At 36.2% G+C, this 24,556-nt stretch overlaps 1 protein-coding gene across 6 annotated transcripts in view; it reads left to right on the top strand.

Annotated features, from left to right (window-relative positions):
- The window catches only part of LOC136826699 (uncharacterized), a 119,239-nt gene extending 94,936 nt beyond the window's left edge, over positions 1-24,303 (top strand). For 4 of the 6 annotated variants that reach the window (XM_067084085.1, XM_067084094.1, XM_067084101.1 and 1 more), the window contains 4 exons: positions 9,887-12,448; positions 12,743-13,045; positions 14,021-14,200; positions 20,631-20,842. In XM_067084085.1, coding sequence (XP_066940186.1) covers positions 9,916-12,448; positions 12,743-13,045; positions 14,021-14,187 — 3,003 coding nt within the window. In that variant the 5' untranslated portion in view covers positions 9,887-9,915 and the 3' untranslated portion in view covers positions 14,188-14,200; positions 20,631-20,842. Of the gene's footprint in view, positions 1-9,886; positions 12,449-12,742; positions 13,046-14,020; positions 14,201-17,713; positions 18,283-20,630; positions 20,843-21,175 lie in introns of those variants that run through there. The other 2 variants (XR_010849693.1, XM_067084120.1) reach the window with 2 other exon arrangements.
- The last annotated feature ends 253 nt before the right edge of the window (positions 24,304-24,556 follow it).

The following is a 24,556-nucleotide window of genomic DNA, read 5'->3' as shown; positions in this document are numbered from 1 at the left end:
ATTTTGTGGCTTAGCAAACTCTCCAAAGGTTATCAAAGGCTTATACCTGTAAGGAGTTTATTTTTTTTTTTTTTTTGCATCGCTACAGGGCCAGTTTTCTGGTTTGATTTGATATATAATGGGATTTATGTTTTATATCCCCCAGAGCTTTGATTTCGGTCTTAAAGAAATCCTTGACTAGATCTGGGTCTCATATCCCAACAAACTCAGACTTTTTGGCTTGGAACAACTCTTAAGAGGATGCTGGTGTTATATCTTCCATTGGGTTGACATTTTGAAATACATCTTTGATTTGATATCATTTTTTGGTTTTAAAAATCTAATGGATTTTGGTTTTAAACCTCCCTGGCGTCTGCTTTTATATCTTTAATATGTATAAGGGGATTTTGGGTCTTCCTTATACCCAGGCTCCAGTATTCTGACTTGAAAAAAATTTGAAATGGATTTGCACCACTCTTTGATTTTCTAGCTTAATGAAAATAGACATGATTTATTTTCACATGTACTTGGGATTCGATTTTCAGGCCTCAGAATATTCATGAAGGGGTTTTTTTTTTTTGGATATATGCACAGAAGAGGGACAACTGCCCAGCAGCTCACTCTCAAATTTGCGCATAAACATGTTAGCGAATGTGCAACTCAGTGGGTTACCCATGTCCACACCCTCAACTTGCACATACGAGTATACCTCATCATTAAGAACAAAGGCAAAGTCCCGCACTGCCAACTCCAATAACTTCTTAAAATCATGACGGTTAAAACCATGGTGAACACATTCATCCTCAGTAAAAATAGTCTCCAAGATGTATTCAATTGTTTCCTCCACGGGTATATTAGTAAATAAAGATTCTACGTCAAAGCTAGCCATGACTACATCGGAATCCTGACACAAAATGCTACTTTTGAATTCATGATTTTAACAAGTTATTGGAGTTGGCAGTGCGGGACACTTCCTTTGTTTTTAATGATGAGGTATCTGTGCAAGTTGAGGGTGTGGGCATGGGTAACCCACTGAGTTCCACATTCGCTAACATTTTTATGCGCAAATTTGAGAGTGAGCTGCTGGACAGTTGTCCCTCTTCTTTTAAACCCTTATTCTATCGCCGATACGTGGATGACACTTTTGTTCTTTTTAAGGACCATTTGCATTGTGATACGTTCTTACAATATTCCAATTCTTTACATTCCAACATTAAATGTACATATGAATTGGAAAACAATAATCAGCTGCCTTTCTTAGATAAGATTGTCATCCGTGATGACGACCGTTTTCACACAGGTATTTTTCGAAAGGCAACTTTCACAGGCCTTGGTCTTAACTTTTATAGTTTTTGCTTTTTCAATTTTAAATTAAATTCTTTGTCTACCCTCCTCCACAGACCCATGACATTAACCTCTGATTGGAGTCTTTTCCACAAAGAAATCGGAATCCTTTACGACTATTTTAAATCAAATTGTTATCCTCCTAATCTCTTTATGAAATATGTCAGGAAAACGCTGGATATTTCATCTCATCCACCAGCAGCAATACATTTGGCCCATAAACTCAAGTTCTATATACGATTTCCTTATATGCATGACACCTCTTTCTTACCTCACTTAAGGAGAATTTTAACTAATTATTTTCCGGCTGTTGATGTCAAGTTTGTCTGAGTGAACCCCAGGACTATTGGTAGTATGTTGCGTCATAATAATAAAGAGGGATTACCTCCCTTAACGCAGTCCGGTGGTGTTGTCTATATTTATACTTGCTGCCGATGCAATAGGCAGACTTACTGTACATTGGCAACACTTGCTTAAGGTGAGATGTGATGCACATATGGGCATTAGTTTTCGTACAGGGTGTAAACTATCCAACCCAGTACTATCTAACATTAGGAATCATGGGGAATTTTGTAAAATAATATAAGTTGTAAGGATTTCAAGATATTATCAAGTCCATATGAACACCACCTTCCAATATTAGAATCTCTATCTATAAAGAAACCAGTTCCCACCTTAAACAACCACTCTTCCTCTGTTCCCTTGCACATAGCTTAAACCACGCCCTTCTTCTTGTTTACTTTCGGTATATTTTTCATAAAGCAACTGAACTCCAGTTGAGACAAGGTATCTTTTTAACTACACTTAATTTTAATTGTGTTTCTTTTCTTGTGGAGTAATTTTTATTTCAATGTTGTATCTTACTTTGCTTTGCTTTATTCAATGTGTTTTGCGTGTCAGCAAAAAAAAATTTGTTGTGCTGTGTTGTTTATCAGTTTTTTATCTTTCATTTTAGCCTGGATGATGAGACATGGGTCTCGAAACGTCGCTGTAAGAATAAAGTGAATTATGTTCCATGCTGTCTTCTTCTACGCCTTCTGGTTTTGTACTGCTGAGGAATAGCCTTACCGTTATATATATATATATATATATATATATATATATATATATATATATATATATATATATATATATATATATATATATATATATATTTACATACATATATATATATATATCTATATCTATATATATATATATATATATATATATATATATATATATATATTTATATTATATTAAATTAAATATGAACGTGTTCGTTCTGTGATAGGGAGAGGATATTTATTCTGATATCTGGAAGAGCTTTAGGAAAATAAAATATAAACGTGTTAGTTCTATGATCAGAAGGTCCAAAGAGTTAATATCAGGAGTAGCAGTATTTGTGATTATGGTACAGGCATGACAGAAAGTGAGGGTGAATGCCTCTTCTTCTTTTTACATGTGCTTTTTTGTATACATATATGTATACATATAATTATACATATATTATTATTATGAAACGAGCAAACCAGAGATCAGGGTTATAGCATCGTCAAGCTAAATACACGTGGTTTTTTTTGTGTTAATTTCGTTTCCATGAGCATTTTTGATTTCATGGAATACTGTTACATCACGTCCATGATCTAAAAGAGAAAACAGACAGTCGGAGTTCGAACAGAAATTTCATCTATCTGAGAGAGTCCTGGAAAAGAGACAGGCCTGTAATTATTTCATTCTTCACTCACATGCCACCTTTTACATACGAACATGAAGTTGATTGACTTCCACTCACCTGCAGAAATGTTAAGACTAAATACAAATAAAAATAAAATGAAATCTGGGATATATATATATATATATATATATATATATATATATATATATATATATATATATATATATATATATATATATATATATATATATATATATATATATATATATATATATATATATACACACACACATATATATATATATATATATATATATATATATATGAATGTCTTTCCTGTAATACTACAGTGTAATATGAAAATAAGAAGGCCCATAAAACACTATTTAAACCAGCCCATATATTTCGAGCACTTGTTTCTGTGCCCTGTTCACTGGTAGAACAGGGGCACAGAAACAAGTGCCCGAAATATATGGTTTCAACATTTAAATAGTGTTTTATGGGCCTTTCTTATTTTCATATATATATATATATATATATATATATATATATATATATATATATATATATATATATATATATATGGAGGAAACTTCTGGGTATAAGCTACATAGAGAACGGTGTGACTGCCTGAGGACAAGATCTCAAGCCCCTAGCAACAGTGGGGCTGTACTAGTATTTTAATCAAATCCTTCGGGCCAGCCCTATGAGAGCTGAGAGTCAGCTCAGTGGTCTGGTTAAACTACTTTAATAATAATAATAATGTACACCAGCATTTTGTGGATGTGCATGACAAGAAGACACCCCAGATGATTTATCAGAGGCAGTGAAGCAGTTCGCCTGGAGGATGGCTTTATGCAGCCTGTGGTTGCTGAAACAGTGAACATTGCATTGCAGCTCTTACTGGTACTTTCTTTGGAGGTAGAATGCTGTAAGGTAATACCTGAAACAGTTGTTTGCAGTTTATAAATGGAGCAACATAGCAGTGATTTTTCTTTGCTTTCCAAGCAAATAAGAGTTATAAGAAATTGGGAGGTGTTCTCTCAAAGGCTGTGCAGGTTAGAAATACACATTTACACACATATATATATATATATATATATATATATATATATATATATATATATATATATATATATATATATATATATATATATACAGTCATGAAGCTACAAATGTTTAATATCCAATTCACGCTACTGGAATATCCCCGATGGGGAATTATCAACGAAGGGAATTTATAAGTGATAAATGGATCAGAACTGCGTGTCTCGATCCTCGACACAAGTTACCTTCCAACGACTCCAGTTATATATATATATATATATATATATATATATATATATATATATATATATATATATGTATATATATATATATATATATATATATATATATATATATATATATATATATACTGTATAATCAATAGGTGTAGGGTGAAGGATCAGTCCTTTATTCCTTTTCAAAGTACTTTATTACTGCTGCAACGTTTCAAGACGTAAAAAGTCCCATTTTCAAGCTATAAAAAGAGAGGACAAAAGTTAAAATAACAAACTCGGACTAAAAATTATTAAAAAAATATACAAATAATATAAATGTCAAGTACAAAGGATAGGGAGGAGTGACTACCATAAGGTGCTGAAGTCACAGACCGAGGGACAATTCCGGCCGGGTTGAGGTGTTGAGGAAGACTGTGGAACTAGTTGTTTAATGAAGAGTGATTCTAAGATTGCAAAATATTATTCGTTAGGAGTTTGGCCTATTGTTTTAAGATCTTTGTAATTTATGTCAGATCTACATTTCTCTGTTCACGTATATATGAAAATTCAGGATTAGTCAATTTGACACCTGTTCTATAGCTAACGCCTCGATGAGAGTCAAATCTCACTTTGAGTAGCCTAACCTCCGTGTGGAGCCGACGTACTTCCCAAGATTACATCTAGGGCAGTTATATAGATATACGACTCCTGAGGTCATTAGTGGATCGAGTTTTTCCTTATGTTTAAATAGAGATCTAATATTCATTGGGTTGCAGGGTATTAGCTTTAATTCAATTGCAGGTAAAAATTTCTCAACTAACAACTTCAATTCACGGTAGAAATTTTGGTCGTGAATAAATGGGACACTTGCATATAATTCTTACGTGGATTTTGTGATATATATATATATATATATATATATATATATATATATATATATATATATATATATATATACATATACTGTATATATATACATACACTGTTTTTTGTTTATATACAAGGTGGAATTTACAAGGGCACATCGTGTTCTGTTAGGATGATAAGTCTGCTGCGAAAGCTTGTACAAAAACTAGTTTTGATAAATTCAGTTTTTTGGTGATAATATAGGAATCTTCTTTTTCTGCTATATGTGCTAACCCTGGAGTTTTTTTTTGTAACACTTCCTGTTATGACATTTGTTCCTTTGGGCTTGCTTCCTCTTAGTGCCCACTTTTGTGTGTGTATGTGTGTGTGTGTTTGTTGTGTTTTATTACAAAACTTTGATTTTTATTGTCCATATGAGAGAGAGAGAGAGAGAGAGAGAGAGAGAGAGAGAGAGAGAGAGAGAGAGAGAGAGGGTTTTGTAAGCAGTAATCACATAATATTGAGCAAGAGCACTGCTGCCATGGGGAAATCTTCATCTGAAAATAGCAGCAAAACCAGTAGAATCCTTAACTTAATCATGCTGCATTGAGTGGTACCATCTGCAGTTGGTGCGACCAATAGGAGGTCAATACTTTTGTGCTTCCAGTAGCAGTTGTGACTTCAACGATGTGCCCCAATGGCACCAGCAACTGTCACAACTTCAGAGGAGAGTAAAACGTGCTTGGGGCAATGAGAGGAAGCACAAGTGCTTTCCTTTCTCCTCCCCCTCCTCCTCCTCCTCATCATCATCGTCAAGCTTTTCCTCGCTCTCCTCATCCTCTTCCTTATTTTCCTCCAATAGGAAGAGAAAAACAAGGAAGTCCAAAAAGACCTCTTACAAGAAGTCCTGTTTGGTTTCCAGTGAGTGCTTTCCCTGTCTCCTGCAGGGGGCATTATTTTGCCACACAGACTCATCCACTATTGGCAGGGTTGGCTTGGGTCTTACTGAGCACCCTCTAGACCCCATCCCTGCCTGCTCTGCCCTGGACATGAGGAATGCTCCCTGTTCTTCCAACATCTTCAGTGCATGTATGGTTCTTGGATTGTGAGTGGTGAATGTACAGATGTATTCTCATGTGAAAGGTCTCCTTGCAATTTTCACCAATACTGGGACAATGTTTGCACACAGCCATGCCACTCCTTAATCAGTTTGTGGCTTGTCAGTGGCCCTATGGTTGTGTGCATGACAGCTCTTGAACCTATTCACCAATACCCTCTTCTAGTTCGGTCATTATCAAACAGGGAGTTGTATGGGTAAGTCAACCTGGGCTCAGGAATATGTTCTGGGCATGAGTCTAACAGGGCTTGTGGTTTTGACTGGTATCTTCCTTACTGATTGTATACTGCAGTCCTGAGCAGGTTTATCAACCATACATATAGTAGAGCCAATGTTACTCTTTGTGTGTGTGTGTGTGTGTGTGTGGGCTTCAGAGTATGTGTACATGGTAACCTGATGGCCCAGTGCATGGTCATTCTCTGTACCATGTGTGAGCACACTCAAAGCCTGCTCATGTCTTCACAGACAGAATAAATGCTCAACCAACTGTCCCAGTGTACAGTGAGTTCAATGGCTCTTCACCAGTGCCTCTCCGGAAGTATTTGTGGTGAATTTTACCCATGATTTTGATAGATTATGAGTTGACCTAAAAATTTATATAATATGAAATTCTTTGGATTGATGGACCATGATTTTGAGCAGTTATGACTACCACAAATTATATTATTCTGCAATCCACACTATTAGCTTCGATAGTTCATGTCCACAATCTGAGAGAGCTCACTGGGGCAATTGGTGTGTCAGCTTCTCTTTGGGGGAAGAATCCCATTCTTGCCGTGGGGAGTCTGTTTAATTCTGGAAGATTATTTCTCTGGTCAATATCCCTTTAGCAGACTTGGTACAGAAATCATGTGACTCTTTGTGAGTTTAATGATCTCAGGGAAGTAATGTCTGGCCCTTTGTTAACTGCAACTGTCACTAGCACTGTCTTTACGATTCACTCAGATAGTGAGGCAGCTGTTCTGATTGCTTTGGTTGCAGCCTGCTTGAGGTACTTTGGATCAGGTTAACAGTCTAATCTGCTAATCAGAGGATTCCCTGCCATCCAGCAATCAAACAAGCCACTTCCCCACTATTCTGTGAGATGACCTATAAGCATCAACCAATGCTCTTTGATGATATCAACAACAAACCCAGCCTAGACCAGTTTCCTCGCTAGGGGAGACTTGAGCCAGGGGTTCATTGTTGTCGAGTGCTTCCTCGTCCTCCTCCTAATCTTTATCTTTCTGACCAAAAAGAAGAATTCCCAGAAGACCTCTCAAAAGAAGCCCCACAGGACTTTGAACAGGAGGCCTTCCCAGGCACTTTATAGTGATGGTGTTGGTTCACCCATGGGTGACCTGGACACTCTAAATAGGACTGGCATAAGTCTTACTGAGTAAACTTGGTAACATATCCTAATCCATTATCTCAGACAAGAAGACTTTTCCCTGCTCTTCCACTCATGTTTCACCCGGTTGAGCTAACACTGACTTCTTATCCCATGCATTCAAGGTCCCTAAACTGAATATGCAATCTGGAGTTCACAAGCAATAGGTCTCCACATGGAAGATCTGTTTGCCTGCAGTCATGCTGCTCCCCATCCTGGGGTTGCATTTGCATGATTGCACATGTACCCACCCATTAACCTAAACCATCTACTAGTTTGGACATTCCCAAACATAGGAAGTTGTATGAGTTGACTGAGTATGCACTGGAGCAATTGGCAAGTACCGCTGCTTTGTCTGCAGCAAAACTGATTACCAGTTCAAAGTTCTGTGCTTTAGGCTGGAGAATGGTCCCATAGGTGTTGGCATGAGTGTCCACCCTTGCTTTCAGCTTAGACCCATTTGAATGGTATACACATGCTACATTATCTAGTTGACTAGTTTGTTCGGTGTCCTCAGATGTGCAGTTACTTCTGTAAATAGATGTCCTGTTAACTTTTGTCATAACACCGGGGCCTAGATGGAATGACCAAGTCTGGTCTCATCCTCGAGCATCAGACAAAACACCTGGGTGTTTTTTCCTGTCAACCAGCTAGGTTTCACTGGGTCTCTACCACCTGTTATTTGAGGAAGCTTGCTCTGCACAGGTGATTTGCTCTGCACTCACATTGGTGACATCTGAAGTGGCACTGCTTAGCTCTAAATGATTCTCCCTCCCAGCTTGTTCTGTGAGCGTGGAGATTAGAGAGAATCTAGCATGATTGCTAGACAACAGGAACCCCCTCATGGGCATACCCCTGAACGCTCCACTTCCCAAAATGCAACTTTGAGCAGAGGCCTTTCTTTTTGTGAGGTTGAGATTTCATATATACATCTGAGGGGCTCATTTGTATCAAGTATGTAGGCCAAGGATGATCCTCATCTAAGTATAAACATTTTGGAAAGCAAGTGGCACTGCTAACCCTGCAAATTCCAAGACTTGGATTAGTCACTCCATACTGGTGAGTGACAATATGTTCATAGTTTGATTATGAAATTCAGGCTGTCAAGCCAAGCAACAGGGCCCCCTTGGCCATTCAGCACTTAAGACAGTGGAAAGAGTGAGTTAGATTGGTTGGACAGCAAGATTGAAGAAAGGCAGCAGGAATGGAGGTTTAAGTAAAAGGCTAAGCAGTGGGTGTGCAGCTATGGCCAAAGGGTTGCTACAAACAACCTTTAGTAATGCCTACAGTGCACCAAGTGAGGTGCATGGATGGAACTACCCCTTGTGGAAAGAACACCCATTACTTAAATCAACACATAGGGGAAAGGACAGTTCATTATCCCCCTGGTTAGTTGGTGAAGCAAATACATGAGTTGATGGCTCCCCACACAGCAGAGCCATTAGGCAGATACAATCCATGATGTGAGAGTGTTCTGGTAGACCAGCTCAGTTACCATAGGTATATAGTAGAGACTAGTAGTCTTTACATCTTTGTATGGGGATGGTTGTTTGAAGCTCTTAAGGTGTATTTTCAATGCTGCTACTCGAAGGACTGTAACCACGCAACTGTAGTAATGCGGCTCACAATTTTTACTCCTTTTCATTATATCAAATGGCACCATTTCAGGAATATTGCTAAAATTGGTTCATAGTTTTAACAAAAATCATAGAATGTAATTTGGTAACAGTCAAATAATTATGAAAAACAATTATATTGCAGCATGCAGAATTGTGGAAGAGGCATTAATTACCACAACTTCCAACACAGTTGGGAACAATTGGAAACTGGTTTTTAGCTGTTTGAGAGACTAATGTGATATTGCTTCAGAAGTAATCCATGATCATTTACTTGGTAATCTTAATACTGACCTAGGGAAAAACCTTTATGGCCACTGTTAAGACTGGTGATGAAAGTATATTTAAGTAATGAGTCTCAAGATTACTTCTCATTTATATTTCTTTTGACAAATGTAATTAGATCTCTTTGAAAGTTAAGGAATTCTGTACTGTCACAGAAATGTAATTTTAAATATGCACATTAACGGTTTTTCCATCCGTAGTATTTGCCAGGAAGTGATTGATTTTGTACTCAGTAAGTGGTAGTCGTAGTAGTAGTAATAGTAATGGCAAAATTTATGTGTTGTAAGTGGTAGTCGTAGTTGTAGCAGTAATTGTAGTGGCAAAATTTATTTGTGTGTTAAAGTCCTTATCATCCTTTAACAGATGCCCATTAGCCTTGAAGGATGAAGTATTATTATTGTTCTCTTACAGACATTGGGGCTTCTTGGATACCAAGTACAATGGCAAGCAGCTCACGAGGAATGATAAAGAAGATTCACACCTACCGCTATGAGGATATCGTGAAAGAGCAGGGAAGGGATGTAATGGCTTTTATCGTACAAGTGATCCTTGAGGAAACCAGTCAGGAAAGCACCACCAAAGAGAAATTATTAGACATTGGTATCTACAAGAAACTTGACAAACTCAGCCGCCGGAAAATAGATGCAAGAAGACCATTAGATGAGGAGGATATTACTTTTCTCTACAGCATTATCTTAGAATATTCTAAAGTAAGATCTCTAGATCCTAATCTGTTTGATTTGTTAAAAGAGGTCAAATCCCAAAGAAACGAAGTCAGTCATGAGTACCATGAGCTAAATAAGTCGGAATTAGAAACAAAAGTGACTGCTCTACATCAGCAGCTAATAAAAGCCCTAAATGAAACAGAAAGACTCTATCCCGGTGACATTGCTCGAAGCACAAAGTTTAATGACATGAGACTGAAAGTGGACCAGTCCATCAGTGAGATCTTAAAAACAAAAGTGCGTGAATCACTGGATCCTACCAATCCTGAGGATTATAAGATCCAGAAAGAAGAACACAAAGTTTTCTGGAGCCAGAGTGAGGCAGATATCCAATGTGAGGCAAAAGATACACTTTTGAAGGACTGGAGGACAAAATATAGGGTCACTTTAATGGGATGGCTGGCACAAAGCCAGCTGACAAAGCCTAGTAATATTGCTGTGTCACTTAAAATGGAAACAGAAAAGGTGTTGCACAGCTTACTTCCTCTTTCTGAGGAAATAAGTTTTATTCAGAATGACATCATCAGTCTCAAAGACCAAAAAGGCAATGATCCAGATGTCGTCCTTATATCAGGTGAGGCTGGAATGGGGAAGACCACTTTGCTCCGTTTGATTGGAGAGAAATGGACTGATATGCAACATGACTATTTTCCTGGTCTTGACGGCTACTTATTAGTATTTTACTTTGAATTTAGAGAAAACACCTCAAACACACTTGAAAGCTTCCTCAAGGAAAGGCTACAATGTGTACTTAACAAGTTTGACCAAGACCTTGTTAAATCTGCTGTGCTAAGTTCACGCTGCCTCTTCCTCTGTGATGGTTTTGATGAAAGGAACAGTGACTCTATGGCAGCATTTGAAGAAATGTTGAAAATAACATCCAGTAATGCCAAATTCATAGTGACAACGAGACCCATTAATGCTCTAGAACTTTCAAAGCTAGTAAATAAACATAACAAGCTGAAATTGAGTGTAAAAATTGCAGGGATTCCAGTACCTTCAATCGTTGAGAGTATGAAATTGATGGCTGACCAAGCAGAGTGTAGTGACGATAAAAAACAAGAGATTGTTAACGCATATGAGAGTATGGCTCCTCAAACGAAATACTTGATGACTGTTCCTTTATACAATCAACTGATTACTGCTCTAATGATGGCATGTCCCGGAATCAAAGAATCCTTGACTTCAGTAACCAGACTATTTGTAGAATTAAGGAAACACGAGATGGAAATAATTGCTCAAAAGATTGGAAAAAATGGTGTGGATGATGCTATAAAGAACTTCATGTCTTTCTGTAATACGATTTCTCTCAGACACCATCTTGAAGGTAAGTATGAGCTTACAGGTGATGATGTCCAAATGTTTAAAACAAAATGTGATGAATTCAGCCTTCCTTTTGAAGACATCATGTCAACATTGTTTACAACCAAGTTCTCGCAGGCACTTCTTACAGAGAAGATATTTTGCTACAAACATCGCACTGATCAAGAGTTTGGAGCTGCTTGTGCTATCTGCTCTGTGCTTGGAAGTGAAGGAGGTCTTTATGAGGAACTCCATCAAGGCAGTAAGGGGGATATCATTAAGCGTTTCCTGTTAAGTTTTTGCCCTGAAGAGTCTCAAAAGTCCACGATCGACAAAGAAGACTTCAAAGGTCTCCGCAGACTTTTCACATTTGTCACTGGCGTCCTTTCTGTTTCAAATAAGGTCGGCAATTTTATCAAGGAGCTACTGGAAATGACACTCACTGAAGAGGAGGGAGAATCTTTTGTTTTAGATGACTTTCTTCAACATTTGTCTGAGTCAGGTGTAAATCCTGTTGTAGTAGATGCAGTGTTAGAGGAGATGAAGAAGCGGAAAATTAAGAAGTGGATTTTACGTGAGGGAAAAACCCTGGAATTTGCAGAACTCCTAATTCCTAAAATCAAACCTGACCACATCCAATTAGAGTTGAACGTAGATTCTTTGACAATTCCACATGCCAGGGCACTTCTAATAAAAATATATGAAGCAGGAATACCTGTAGCACTGAAACAGTTGGATTGGTTCATAGAATCTGAATTTGGGTGTGTTAGTGAACTCTTCTTGGAAGGCTCAAGATCTCTTGAATTGTTTTGGGGTCTCCTGAACAAGAAAGGAATATCCTTGCTTTCAGAGGATATCCAAGAACTCGTCATAAGGACAACTGACTTGGACGCACTAGAGCACTTCAACACCAGACTCTCATCCCTAAATCAACTGAGGCATCTATGTAAGACAGTTGTCCCTTTTAAGTTGAACAGTAAAATGTATACATAGCCATGCACCCCCAAAAGAGGTTCACTTGAATGAGATAATTTAGGATTGAATGAAACATAAAGCCAATTTACTAATGAGCATGATTAAACGCCAATGAACCAATATTCATGGGCAAACTGAGAATATTTTCAATCTTGCCTAAAGGACTTTTCTGGTTGGTGGTGTTTCCCTTACTTTTTGCAGTTATAATAGAATGATGAACTTTTCGTACCTTTAGCACTTCATTTTTCATTTACACTTTTTACAGGTCTCTATGTAAAGTTCTCTGAAATTCCTGACCATGGAACACTTAGCTGTCCTCTTCAGTTCAGTGGACAGTTCTGTGGTGTTTTTGTTGACCTTAATGGCTATGCTGGAGGGGACAACACTGCAAGAAATGTTGCTGAGTTCATTAACAGTCTCTGGTCGGAAGTTAGAGAGGCCTCCATGCCCAAAAGATTTTCAAAATTTCCAATGAAGCAGCTTCTGAGTCTACGAAATAAACTTACATCCAAGAGGCCTACTGTAGATAAATACAATTTAGTCTTCATCATCGCCTCTCGGTTTTCCGGTACGTTATTCTGTCTTATTTTTTGTATGAAAGAAATTCTGCTACATTGGTTTCAGTGCAATTGTTAACCTTTTCAAAAACCAATGCTATTATGCTTTTCTGTTCCAGAGTTGTTTAACATCCTTATAACGTTTTAATTAGTCTTTGAAGTTTCTAGGTGATTTTTTCATGAAGAAAAATGACCAAAATCTCAATTTCATTTTCACCTTTGATGATAAAAGAAGGTAGCTAACTCAAAAAGAGCTACATTAAGATTATTTATAGACCTAGGCCTACATTTGCCATGATTGTCATCTTACATAAAACGGCAACTATTATGTCATCATAGTCACAATAAATTTGTCCTTGGCTTGTTTTGTGCTATCAGTGTCATTTAACTTAAAACTTATTTAAGGCCTAGGTCTTTCCATGCTTTCTACAATTTTGTTTAAACAGACCCTAGGCCTATTTGAAAGATTATTGTCATAATACTTGAAATTTAGACTTTTTATGTGGTTAAACACAATAATTGTTCATTCATTATCATAATGCCTTAGGTTTAGGCCTTTTCAAGAAAATTGCTTGAAATTCCTTAGAGTAAAGGTGAAAGATAATTTGCGCCATTTACCGCTTTCGTAGTTGCCTTATACTCTGTGTGTTACACACACACACACACACACATATATATATGTATACTGTATATATATAATATATATCTTGTGTTAAAAGTCCCAGTAGTGGGGATACTGGCTTAAGAGGCTTCTAGATTCTAAATGGGTTTGATGTAAACCTGTAAAGGAGGCTGGAGGATCACATCACTAGGATGGCATCAAGAAAAAATCCAGTATAGTACAGTGAAACCTTCTAAACAGAATACAGATGGTAGATGATGGTTTAAGGTATTGAAATGTTAGGGAATAACTAATTCCAGGAGTGATGGCTGCATCTCACTTTCCCCCTCTTAGATAGCAAACTTAACCTCTGTTTTTTATTCAGGCAAGGACATCTTTGAGTTCTTATCAGTGCTGGAAAGGTTCTCAATAACGTATGTCTACATTCATGAAACACTCCCCCTTAATGAAGAAGAAAGGAAACTTTTAACTGAGAAGAATCATAATGTTGGCTTTGAAGAACTAATGCTCCCAGCAATCGGCAAACCATGACGGCGTACGTAGTGTAAGTAATGAGTTGGCTTCGTTTTGCATTCAGGATCTACCTTAGGTATTTTAATGTTACATTCTCTTTGTCAACTACAGTTTTGATGTGTGTCTTTTATTGTTTATATGCTAAACAAATCAGTCGTACAGAGCCTTCAGATGCCATTTGAATGTCCTCGAAAACATTATTCTGATGTCCTGTTGACAGAAGAATCAGAGTGATTGCTCACCTATGTGCAAGTATGACCTATTGCAAGTTAGTGTAAAGGTTAATTCATATAATAGGATCCCAAGAGCGCATATGTTGAGATTTGATTTGCAGATGGAACTATAGTTATAGGTGATAGGTTGGTGATGGCCTAGACTAGATGACAAATGAAGGGAGTGATGCATAAGCACATGGCTTTGGGGGTTGCTCTGTGATTGGCTTACAAGGATCTGCCTGAAAAAAGACAAAATGGCAACATGTAGAAAGTGACGTGCTTTCACGCCACTACAGATGTTTTACAAACATATCTACATGTTATGGATATTTTTGCTCTATTTACAGTACACGAGCAAAATATGTGACCTTTCTATACACTCTTACTTAAGTTAGTTAATATTGTTCAGCGTGATAATTTGGCATTAATAAAAAGAAAGCAAATGGGTGTTGTTGTTTGTACAATGGAATGCATGAGCATCCTTACTAAGTGATTGACTTCACAAAATGCTGACAAGGTATTTAGTCGGTAAAGGTTATATATACATATATATATATATATATATATATATATATATATATATATATATATATATATATATATATATATATATATATATATATATATATATTATACACTACACACACATATATATATATATATATATATATATATATATATATATATATATATATATATATATATAAATATATATATATAAATATATACATATATGTGTGTGAAAGTATATATATATATATATATATATATATATATATATATATATATATATATATATATATATATATATATATATATATATATATATATATATATATATATATATATATATATATATATATATATATATATCATATCAGTCAACGAGAGGGTGGACCAGGGAAACCAAATAACTCCAACATATTTCTTTATTTCCAACGTTTCGTAATAATTTCTTTATTACATCATCAGGGATCTGTTGAATAATGAATAAATTACTCAAAAGGTTACTGTAAAGCTTTAAAAAGCCCAAGAAACTAAAAAGCACTACAGAACCAAAGACCATTAACCAGCCTTAGGTGAAGAGAGCAAAAGACAGAATGCTTAAAGAGAAAGTTAACTCAGGTAAAGTTGAGTAGAGGAGGTTTGGGTATTTGACCGGGGGACTAGTTGTTTGATAAACAGTGACTCAAGTATAGACAGTTCGTGAGGATTTGCTCTTTGGCCTATTGTGCTGGAATCATTTCTTTCAATATGAGTTTTGCAAATTTTGGAATGAACTCTGATATTAGAATGTTTTGGGTTGGAGAACCCACAACTAGTACGAAAGCTTATTCCCTGATGGGAGTCGATTCTGACCCTCAGTAACCTCCTCGTGGATCCGACATATGTCCCAGAGTTAAACTTAGGGCAAGTATTTATTTCTACACCACGTTAGAGGATAAAAAAGGGGCTTAATCGATTCTTGTAGTTAAAAAATGAACCGACTGTTAAAGGATTTTTGGGAATTAATTTTAAATTAATCGCGCCATAATGATTGTGGGTAATTTGTACAAACCGTCTTCTGAAAGAAATCTGGCATAAAAGTTTAATTTGGGTACTGTTGGAGGTTTTGTGATGTCAGTGAATTGTTTGTTAAGAAAAACGCGTAGTTGTTTAAAAAATAAAAATAAAATAATTGCGGAAAGCAGTTATTCATAAAATATTCCGAGAGAAAATTAATTTCCTGATGAAAAGATTGCCAGTACGATGCAATGAAAGACGCCCTGTGGAGGAGAGTAAAAATAGAATTAAGTTTAAAACTGTAAAAGCAGGAGCTGCAGTAATTGCATCCTAAGCCAGTAAACGTCTTCTTCATGAAAACAGGACGTCTAAAAAAAGGCAATTGATTGTTTACTTCTTTTTCTGCAGTAAACTCAATGTTGTTGTTCTTAAAATTGGGTGAAGGTGTCATCAATATACCTAACATAAAAAAAGCGGGTGAAACTTGAGTGGACATTCATCTAACATGCAATCTTCCAGCGAGCACATGATGTTGGCAAAAGTTTTAGCCAAACGGGAGCCTATGGCCGCACCGTCAGTTTACTTAAAAAGCTTGCCATCAAGAATAAAGGCAGTGTCCCGCACTGCCAGCTCTAAAAAAGTCTTAGAAAATGTTCGACTAAAATTGTTAAAAACAGAATCTGGTTCAGAAAAAAGTTTATTTAAGATAATATCGATGGTTTCCTCCACAGGAACGTAAGTAAAAAGCGATTCTACATCTAAACTGGCCATTTTAAGATCAGAGTCTTGTGGTAAAATTTTTTCCTTAAAAGAGTACGAATTGCTGAGAGTAAAATTATTTTTAGTCAAAGATTCCAAAAGAGGTACCAGATATTTATCCATTGTATAATCGGGTGTATTATAGGATGCTAAAATAGGTCTCATGGGTTTAAATTAGGTTCATGTATTTTTGGGAGACCATTTAAGACCCCAAACGATGATCCTGGGACAAAAAAATCCTGGTATGCATTATCATCAGTGATTTTCTCTTTCTTTTAAAGTACGTAAAAGTCTATTAATTTTGTCCTCAATAATAATATTATGAAAATCAGGTGTTCCGATTTCAGTAAACTTGCTTTGGTCTCTTAAGATGGTTAACATTTTTGCATTGTAGCCATTTTTATCTAATAGAATAATTCCTTTACCTTTGTCGGATCTGGTAATAACCAGATCTTTTCTACTTGCCAGTTGCTTAAGGGTGCTATGATCTTCTTTTTTAAAAAAAGGGAGTCCAGCGCATTTTCAGTTTCCTAAATGCACCCTGGGACAGTTTGAAGAGTTGTTTCTGAAGATCGCTCTTGTTTACATTAAACCGCAATGTGGTTAACCAGTGGAAAATTGACTCTATGGGGGGGAATCCACGAGGAGGTTACTGAGGGTCAGAATCGACTCCCATCGGGGAGTAAGTTTTCGTACTGGTTGTAGGCTCTCCAATCCAGAGCATTCTAATATCAGAGCTCATTCCAAAATTTGTAAAACTCATATTGAAAGAAATTATATCAACATAATAGGCCAAAGAGCAAATCCTCACGAATTGCCTATACTTGAGTCGCTGTTTTTCAAACAACTAGTCCCCAAGGTCAAATATCCAAACCTCCTCTACTCAACTTTACCTGAGTTAACTTTCTCTTTAAGCATTCTGTCTTTTGCTCTCTCCGCCTAAGGTTGGTTAATGGTCTTTGTTTTGTTGTCTCTTTTAGATATATTGTATTTGGTGAATTTTATTTTTCTTATGCTTTTTAAAGCCTTACAGTTACTTTTTGAGTAATTTATTCATTATTCGACAGATCCCTGATGATGTAATAAAGAAATTGTTACGAAACGTTGGAAATGAAGAAACATGTTGGAGTTAATTGGTTTCCCTGGTCCACCTTCACACTGATGTGCCTGCTGGTCGTCGCCTAACCCTACTTTTGATATATATAAGGCATATGAAAAGTATCACCGACACAATATGTATTTTTTATTTACTATTTTCCTTAAGAACTTTACTATTTGTAGAGCTGCGTATGGATCAATGAAGGCGTTTTAATGACATTGGGTTTTCACTGTTTTATAATTTAATTATAAATAATAACAACAGCGATGAATGGCTCGCTCACAGAATAAACAAAAACACGAATATAATACAGCAGTCCATCAGTTAGCAGGTTTCGCCTTACCTGGAACTTGACATTATCTGGAGGGTTCCTAGCACCACAATACTCGTTCAAAAATCATAAATCAACTTAGGCAGTCATACATCATTGGTTGAAACCGTTGGTAAACAGGTAATGCAATATGTTAACTGATAATCACAAGTATATAAATCACATTTTATCAGAGGATATTAAATTGTAATAAAATAATTATGCACAATAAGAGAGAGAGAGAGAGAGAGAGAGAGAGAGAGAGAGAGAGAGAGAGAGAGAGAGATTTGCTTACAGAAGTACAAAATACTTGAAGGGTATTGCTTGTTCGTGTGACATAAACAAAAGAATAGGTACTGCGTATATTTCCTGTTCGCTTTCTGTTTAGTGGTAATTATTAAATAAGATTACTTTTGGGAAGAAATGTATTGCATGTACTTATGAGCCCAGGACATGATAAAACGATTACGTAAGATTTAGGTCTTGTTTACTGTTTGTTCAGAAACTGCGTAAATCGGCAACTGTGGTGGGTACTCTGGTAAATACCTAATGGGCAGAAGGTCCTGCCACTTTAACTGAAGAAATACCTGGGAGAACAAATACACAGGAATTTGAAAATATGTTTCCTTGAGGTCTATGTATGCTACAAATTCGTCATCCTGAATGGCCCAATGCACCATTGCCCTCGTTTCCATCAGAATGGGTGTCAACTACAAGAATTTGTCCAAGGGAGTAGGGCTTTTAAATGCCAGAGGCTTTGTGGATGACAAATAGACTTCGGTAGAATCCTGTTGGGATCCCCCAATACCTTCTATGCAGCTCCTTTGGTTATGGTAATTTTTCACCTTTTTCCACACCAAAAACTTTAAACCCTATGCATAGGACTTGAACATAACTGGAAATGAAGATGGAGGTTTATTCAAGCGCGGACCTGTGCATATCTGTTTCTGATGAAGCCAGAAGGTCTGGGTACAAGCCCCCACCAAATAATAGCAGCTGTGACGCTGAAGAGAATCTCATCTCCTACCAGAGCCAGGAGCCTGCTGCCCAGTTCTCCTTTATTTGTTCTGTTGAAAGGCATCCCTTTGTCCCTGAGTGTTTACTGGCCTTTTGGCCATTGGCTGATAGGACCTCCTGGCTATTGTCCCGGGAGCCCTATGTGGTTTGCGAGAATGCAAAAACATGATGGGAAAGCTGGAGAGTTGGGAAAGTCCTAGCTGGGGTTGCTGACTGTAGACTGGCTAAACCTTCAGGGTGCTGAGCTAACCAAACATCTCACTGCCTCTAATGGTGTAGAAACATTCAGCCTCTCAGTGACCTCCTTGACCAACGCCTCTGGAAACATCAAAGTACTACATCTCTTTTGTTGAAGACCAAGTTCGCTAAGGCACTCGCGACATATTGAACATTAACACTATATGTTAATGTTTAATACTTGCCCTAGTGAAGCATATAATCTCCTAACTGTAGATATGTTCTTAGGATTCTTGCTGGCAGATTCTATTAACTCACCAGTGGTACTGAGGACCCACTCCTGCCAGGTAATAATAACCAGCATTTCTCTCAAAAACCTTTCTCTAAAATCCACTTCTACTGACAAAGTACCATAGTTAGCCTTCGGATAAAAAAAAAAAAATCTTTAATCAAAGCTTCGGTGATTTGAGGAGGTGGTTGCCAAACAAAAGTTAAATACCCAGCCCATTTGAAACATTTTCGAGACTGAGGATCAGGAAGGGTAAAATCTGAGGGGTTATGGTTGGCATATCAAATCCCAGTTCTGTACTTTTCCCTTTCATCCGTTCCTTCCAGGGAACACTCTCTAGACGACTGTTTTATTTAGGTTCTACCACTGATGCAACCTGCGAAGACAACAGTTGTCTTGCGACTCACAAGCACATTACTCTCTGGGTGTTCAGCTACTCTCAGCACCCAAAGAGAATACTTTAGACATTTGGCTCATGATCTACTCTGCCCTCAGGTTCTTCACTGGATCCACTGACTTTGCAAAAGCTAGAGCCTCAGCTGTTTGACCTCCTACTAAAGTGCAGTTTCACCGTTATGAGATTGATGATGAGTTGAGTACGAGCAAATTTGTTGATATATTGTAAAACACATTTTTCATACAAACCTATCAAACGCATAGTATCCATATCGCATATCACTGTTCTTTCGGACTTTCCAACGGCAAATAAGAGCTCTATATGATTAATTAGTTTTGTATAAACAAATGGTTTTTGGTATAAAAACTTAATTTTCTGTTTATTCTTTTCGTTGTTTGTCCCTAACTTTGCCTGCCAATCTATTTCTCTCAGTCTACCAGTTAACTCTCTCTCTCTCTCTCTCTCTCTCTCTCTCTCTCTCTCTCTTTGCAGTTTTATAAGCAACAGGTTTGATGGTGCTGTAGCATCTTTTGAATAATAGTGTCATCTTTTGAATATCATAGGCTCCCTAGCAATTAAGGTAAACTGTATAAAAATTTGTCAGAGAACTTTTAAAGTTGTACCTGCTTGTGAAGATAGGGAAAATTTTTTAAAATCTTTTGAAATCCGTTGATCAGTGAATTTCTTCGTTTTAGGACTGCCTTGGCTATGAGCAAACGACATCTGTCTACTTGATCACGTAAACAGATCATTCATGTGATGAAGCTGGAGTTCGGAGATGTTGCCCTCTTCATTTAGAAGACAGCCAAGACTTGTGACATTTAACTAACTAAGAACTTTTTATTGAAATAGATTAGTGCAACTTCGCTCTTAGAATTCTGATTTTATCGTCTAGTGTAATGGTTGTAAGAGCTAGTGTAATGGTCACATTGGTCATCATCGAAGGAATTATAAATGCTTATTTTTCCGTCTGTTTTCCTAAGTTACAAAAAGCTATTTTATAAGATACAAGATGATTAATGGATACAATGCAGTCACAAATGTTGATACAGAAGATTCGTTGGAACATTATAAGTACATGATTAGAATGCTTACAAATGCAAGTTGAACATCAGACAACAATGTTGGAAACAGACGGAAATATTGTATGGTTGAAATCGTTGGAAAAGAAAACGAGACGCTGGCTTTATCTGCCACTTCGATGATGACGATTGACAAATGTTGGAAGAGGCAGCGTCAGGGCTCTTACATGGTCACATTGGAGAGGAATTATAAATGCTTATTTTGTGCTGTTTTGTAAGTTACAAAAGCTATTTTATAAGATACAAATGTTGGCAGTCACAAATGTTGGAGGTAACTCGTAAGTTACAAATGTTGAACATCACAAATTTTGGAAGTGTCTAATGTTGGAAGTCACCTACCATATAAGTTACAAATGTTGGAAATCACTTACCTTACAGGTTTCAAATATTGGAACTCTTATATAAATTACCAATGTTAAAAGTGTCAAATGTTTTGAAGTCACTTACCATATAAGTTAGATATATTTGAAGTCTCAAATATTTGAGGAGTTACAAATGTTGGAAGTAATTTAATCTGGACTTTACAAATTTTGAGTCACATATTTTATATAAATGTACATATAAAAAAGACATATCCATGTATCTTTTGTGGACACAGATTATATTTTATAAATGGCAGGTTTTGTGCAAGCTATGAAAGACATACATAATTGTACGTCTTATTATTGCAAGTAGATTTTGTATTGAGGAAGTGCATGTCTTTTGTACAAGTTATGGGAAGATTTTTTCATATAAAAGACAAACTTCCGTGTATTTTAATGCAAGCAGATTTTGTATTATTATAAAAGACGTGTTTTCATTACAGTTATGAAGATCTTTATATAAAAGGCATGAGTCTGTTGTGCAAGCGCCTTTTTTTTTTTTTATAATGAGCTTGTGTCGTTTGCACAAAGCTATGGGAAGATTTTTATATAAAAGACATGTTAAGTTTCTTTTTTAAATCCTGGGAACATTTTTTTTTTTATATGAAGACATAATTGTGTATTTTTACACAAGTTATTGGAGAGTTTTAATATGTAGATATACTCATTGTGTCTTTCATGTAAAGACACATAGTATGTCTAATATATTAAAATCTCAATAACATGTGTAAAAAAATACACAATTATGTCTTTCATATAAGAAAAATGTTCCCAGGATTTGCGCAAAGGAAACTGACGTCTTTTATATAAAAATCTTCCCATAGCTTGAGCAAACGACACAAGCCTTTTATAATAAAAAAAAGTGCTTGCACAAAAGATCTAAAGATATAAAAGATCTTTTCATAACTTAAAAAAAAAAGTCTTTTATAATACAAAATCTGCATGCACAAATTACACAGGTGTCTTTTCTATGAAAGATCTTCCAATAACTTGTACAACAGACATGCATCTTCTTAATACAAAATCTACTTGCAAACAAGACGCACAAATATGTATGTCTTTTGCTTTAAATGGTTTTAAGTTTCAGTTTTACCTCATTTTGTTTAATGTTTTACTCAAATTGAAAGTGCCTTTGTCTCTGTGAGGATGAAAAGGAAGAAACTCGACTATGACAGTGACATCAAATTATGACGTCATGACTATTTCATTAGCAGTAGTAGATGGGGAGAATTCCTCTGATACGGCTCCTCTCTCAAATTGGGAAGTGTAGTAAAAACGATCCTTATTTTGTTGTAACAAACCTCCCTTAATAAGGAGAGCCGTTACTGAGACTAATCCACTGGTATGGCCCTGTTAGGTCTTCGCAACATCGGTTATTATGTGTTATCATATGTAATTTGTAATAAAATTTATTTGTATGAATAATTTTGAATCTATGCATTACATATGATGTCATCATCATGGCTAGAGGAAGATATTCATGTTAAATATATTCCAAATGTTCATTTGTTAATTTATTTACTTATTTACTCTTGTATTGATAGTAAAAAAAGCTTTTCGAATGATAATTTTAATTACGTGTATTCTCGCTTTACAGCGCCATTGTTTATGTGAGAAATTTAAATTTCGTGTCATTTGGTTATTTATTCATTTTGTTTTTTTCATTGCGTCAATGCAGTTATCTTTGAATATATAATTTGAATCAGTTATTTTTGAATATGCTATTTGCATTTTTTTTTTAAAGTCGAGAGTGTCATAATGCTGAATTTGCCGTGCAGTGTTGCCACATCTTGCATAGGGGAAATCTGGTGTCCGTAGGGGGTAGGGGAAACCTACGGGGAAAAAGAACCTTGTGTAGGGGGATGTATGGAAGTTTCACTTATTTCCCTTATAAATATTTTTTTTCAATATTCTAGATAAAACAAATAGAAAAAATATTAATATAAACAGGATCGGAGAAAAATATTAAACAGCCTGACATAACAATGACAGTATTACAAACTCGGTATTTGCTCATTCTAAGGGACATCGTGTTTCAGGTTCAGACTCTTGATTTTGAATCTCAGTTTAGCTTCAGTCTAGCCAGTTCCAGATAAGGATTGTGAGAGGAGCTTTATTGTTAATCACATAGCAACTGAAAATTTGTTACCGTGCCCGAAGATATAGGAAGGAACGTGAAAAGGAGACCTGGACGTGAGGATGGTTATCCGCTGGAAAGCACGACAGGAAGGCGACTAAAGTATGTGATAAGGAATTGGTGGTGGGAAAATTAGAACTCATCAGTCATATGAAATGGGCTTCTCACATGCGTTTTGCATCGAGTGACTGCATATCAGCTAATAACTACATTTGTTGAATGAAAGGAATACAGTAGGATTAAAGCAGAACTGAATGCTGTTGCAATGGTAGTTAGAAAAACTCTTTCTTTTAATTGCCTGGCAAGGTGAAGAAACCTTGCAAAATACACAGACGGTGAAACTAATGAAACTCGGTGATTAAAGGATTTTTTTGTTACACCGATGCTTTTTTGTAATAGAATAATCTTGCATTCATTTACGTTTACTATAAATGCATTAACATTTGTCTTAGAAATGTATTTTCATAGGTTACTTGAGTTGAGCCTCTTTTTCCTTTGTCATTGATTAAAGGCAACACTGTTGTTACATCCATGAATTTTACAATAAAACAATATAAAATTTGTGTACATTTATATGTTTATGATTTTTCTTGTAAAATTTAAGTTTTCCTCTAAAATTTGATTAATTATTAGTGTTTTAATCAATATTTTTTGTAATAATATACCATTTATTTACCTTTCCTATAAATGCATTATATTTTCACACATATTTTCTTTAACCGAGTTCATTTTTCTGTACCTAAAATTTGGAGTGTTTATTCCAATAGGAATTGAAACTAAAATGTAATACTTCATTTTCATTTATCCTATCAATACATTTGGTTCTTAAGTTAGAGGAATTTATTTCTGGTAATAGAAGAATTTATTTCTGGTGATAGAAATTCATTTCTCGCTACAATGTGGTTCGGATTCCACAATAAGCTGTAGGTCCCATTGCTAAGTAACCAGTTGGTTCTTAGCCACGTAAAATAAGTCTAATCCTTCGGGCCAGCCCTAGGAGAGCTGTTAATCAGCTCAGTGGTCTGGTAAAACTAAGGTAT

This window comes from Macrobrachium rosenbergii, chromosome 3 (assembly GCF_040412425.1).
Source record: "Macrobrachium rosenbergii isolate ZJJX-2024 chromosome 3, ASM4041242v1, whole genome shotgun sequence".
NCBI classification, from domain to species: Eukaryota; Metazoa; Arthropoda; class Malacostraca; order Decapoda; family Palaemonidae; genus Macrobrachium; species Macrobrachium rosenbergii.
The sequence above is the reverse complement of the archived record's forward strand: the minus strand, read 5'-3'. Positions and strand labels throughout refer to the sequence as shown.